The 3,400-nt window shown below is 35.6% G+C and overlaps 1 protein-coding gene across 1 annotated transcript; it reads right to left on the bottom strand.

The window, feature by feature from the left end:
* Positions 1 to 1,238: 1,238 nt before the first annotated feature.
* On the bottom strand, positions 1,239 to 2,395 carry LOC117927327 (anthocyanidin 3-O-glucosyltransferase 6-like). The gene has a single exon (XM_034846813.1). It carries the CDS (start codon positions 2,290 to 2,292, stop codon positions 1,315 to 1,317), a length of 978 nt encoding a protein of 325 aa, XP_034702704.1. The 5' UTR covers positions 2,293 to 2,395; the 3' UTR covers positions 1,239 to 1,314.
* Positions 2,396 to 3,400: the final 1,005 nt, after the last annotated feature.

Raw genomic sequence — 3,400 nt, 5'->3', positions numbered from 1 at the left:
AGTATAAATAGTATTCGAGTTGATTGTTGACCCTTTAGTGTGAGAATTTGTTTGACCACCCTAATCTTATGGGATATTATGGGTTGGATTGCAAGCAAACAATATCTACACAATTAGGAGTAGATCATTACAATACATCCCATCTAATATAATCTTTAGATGATTGAATAACAACTTCAATTATCAATTTCCATGTGTATTTATTTTTCATTAAAAGAAATGAAAGTGCAGATTGATAATTCCATACTGTATACATAATCATTTTCGTGTTTAAATTTATTTTTACTTTTTTGAACGACTTTTTTCATGTCTTTTAGTAATTTTCTTATATATATATATATACATGTAAAAAATGTCATATGCTCTCAATTCTCTCCATAATCAAATCTAAAGAACTTAGTAATTCTAAATCCTCATCTCCATAACAATCACCTTCTTCATCTAATTATTTTCTTTCTCACATGACTCAAGGTAGCTACCTCCTAATTCAAAAAGGCTCCAATTAGAATCATTTTGAGCCTATTGATCTCTTACATGCTTGGATGCCTTGATGTGCATTGATGAGATGTTAGTTTCTTAAATCCATACCAGCACATAAAATAGTGTGAGAACATTAATTTGCTCTTAGAGCATCATGCTTGTAGAAAAGAAGATATACACTGACCAGAAATTAATTAAATTTCTATCAATGTATATCTCAAATGGACGGTTGTCTCTAATAGTGATCCAATTCAATAAATTCTTATAAAAATTCTTTCATCCCAGCAAACCAAATTCAGTAGAGTTTGTGGATTTTTAATTATATAGTTGATTTTATTACTAGTCCAGCTCCCTACAGGAAAAATGCTCAATTGTGTATTCATTGATCAATGAGATCGACATATGACTAAATTCGTTTCACTAAATTCGTTTGAAATGTCAAATTTCTTGACATCATCAAAGAAATTATTTGAGCATTAAAATAAAGGAGATGATAAATTTATTGATTAGAGCCTACAATGCACCCTTTCCTTTCATATTAGTATAAAATAATTCATACATTAGGAATGTTGGCCACCATGTCTTCAATAAAATGGCCTAAAGAAAAGTGTAGGGACCACCATCTATCATGACTCTTCTACTTATTTTTAGCATTTCGTTCTTCTTCTGCCTCACCTCACTATTGGTATTCATTAGGTTCCTTAATCCATTTTCAATCTCATGAGCACTTACAATATGATCACAATCCTTATTGTAATCAATTTTAATTTCTATCACCAACCCCAAATCTTTCACCATTTGAAATGCGTTGATTTGTTGTTCTGCATATATTGGTCATGTGGCTACTGGAACACCATACCATATGCTTTTTAGCAAAGAATTCCATCCACAATGAGATACAAATCCTCCAATAGCTGAGTAGGCTAAAACCGCTATTTGTGGAGCCCATCCAATCACCTTTCTAATTCTAGCCGTCCGATGTAAAAATCCTTCTAGTAGAACTTGCTCAATATTTTCATAGTCGCTTGTAATCACTTTACCCTTTGGGGGAGGTTGGCGAAGGGACCACAAGAAGCGATGCCCACTGTGCTCTAACGCATGTGCTATCTCCTTGATTTGATCCGCACCAAAGCTTCCCATGCTCCCAAAGCACTGGAAAACCACGGACGATGGAGGCTGATCATCAAGCCAACTCATGATGGCACTAGCATCTTGTTGACCCCTATCAGATCCCTTTCGGGTGTTGAGTATGGGTCCAACGGGATACACTACGGGTACTGTACTTTCAGAAAGTGATTGAATAGCATGTGATTCAAGCTCAATAACTGTATTTACTAGAATACCCTTGACGTGTCTGAATCTCCTCGTGTGATGATGAAGCATCTCGGCCCCTCCGCTTTCCTTGTCAATCATCAAAGAAGAAAAGGCCTTACCCGGAACTGAGTTAGCAAAACTTGAAACCTCCAACTCAGCATCCGAGTCCTTGAACTCATTAATATCCAAGCCCTCATAATCATGGAGGAACCGCAGATGCAACAGGAAGCCAAGAAAAGCAGCGCTAGGAGGGAAGAAGAGATAGGAAGGCACCCCAAACTCATCGGCCACATCAATCATGTGGGTGCAGAACATATCAACAACGAACCCAGCGAGCTGAACCGGGTTGGAGCAAGTGAGCTCGTGGACAGCGTCTCTGACGAGTGGGATGTGAGCTTTGAGGCATTTAGAGAGGAAGAGACCAAACGGGGCCGTTCCAAAGCTGATCTCTATACGAGGAAGTGTGACGAACTGTACGGAATCAGAGTTCGTGTCCATACCATCAATGGTCTCAAACGGAAACTTTATGATGAAGATCGTGACTGAGAATCGGGGGTCTCCCTTAGTAATCAGCTTCGCAATCTCCAATGCAAACGCAAGGTGGCCGTGTTAAAATAAATGTGGACCACAATGGTTCAGGATTTAGCTATCCATATATATATATATATATATATATATATATGATTGGTGATTGATATAGAGTATGGGTCACCTTATGTGTAGAGTCCAATCCAATCATGGGCCTTAGATGATGGGCCTAAGAGGGCTTTTTTAACTTTTGCGGCAATTTTAAAAAATTATTATTAAAAAATGGTAGTTGTGAAAATATTGATAGATTTACGGCAGTTTTGGCCACGTGAAATGTGTCTTTTGGAGAGACACTTTCCACAATTTTCAAAATCATGAAGGAATTGAATTTAAGCTAAAGGTGTCTCTTCAAGAGACACCTTCTACAATTCCAAAAAATTTGATTTATATTAAAGGTGTCTCTCAAAAAAACACTTTCCACGTGGCAAAAAATCCAATATGCATTAAAGGTGTCTCTTGCAAAGACACTTTCCATGTGGCAAAAAATCCAATATGCATTAAAGGTGTCTCTTGAAGAGACACTTTCCACAATTTGACAAATTTGAATGCTTTATGAATTTGATTTTAAAGGTAAAGATGTCTCTTGAAGAGACACCTTCTAGAATTCCAAAAAATTATATTTATACTAAAGGTGTCTCTTGGAAAGACACTTTAAACAATTTCACAAAATCCAATATGTATTAAAATTTGTGGAAATGATTTTAAAGCTAAAAATGTCTCTCTTCAATGTAAGAAAATTGTGGAAAATGTCTCTTCAAGAGACACTTTCAGTATAAACCCAATTTTTTTAAAATAATGGAAGGTGTCTCTTCAAAAGACACCTTCAATATAATTCCATTTTTTGGGAATCGTGAAATGTGTTAAAAAAATATTGGGTTTATACTATTAGTGCTTGTTCAAAAGACACTTTCTACAATTTTCATTTAAATAGTGGAAAATTTTGAATTTATGCTGAAAAGAGACACCTTCCATAATTACAAAAAAATGGAATTATATTCGGACGCCTTTCATAATTTTA

Source organism: Vitis riparia, chromosome 12 (assembly GCF_004353265.1).
Source record: "Vitis riparia cultivar Riparia Gloire de Montpellier isolate 1030 chromosome 12, EGFV_Vit.rip_1.0, whole genome shotgun sequence".
In the NCBI taxonomy this organism is placed as follows: Eukaryota; Viridiplantae; Streptophyta; class Magnoliopsida; order Vitales; family Vitaceae; genus Vitis; species Vitis riparia.
The sequence above is the reverse complement of the archived record's forward strand: the minus strand, read 5'-3'. Positions and strand labels throughout refer to the sequence as shown.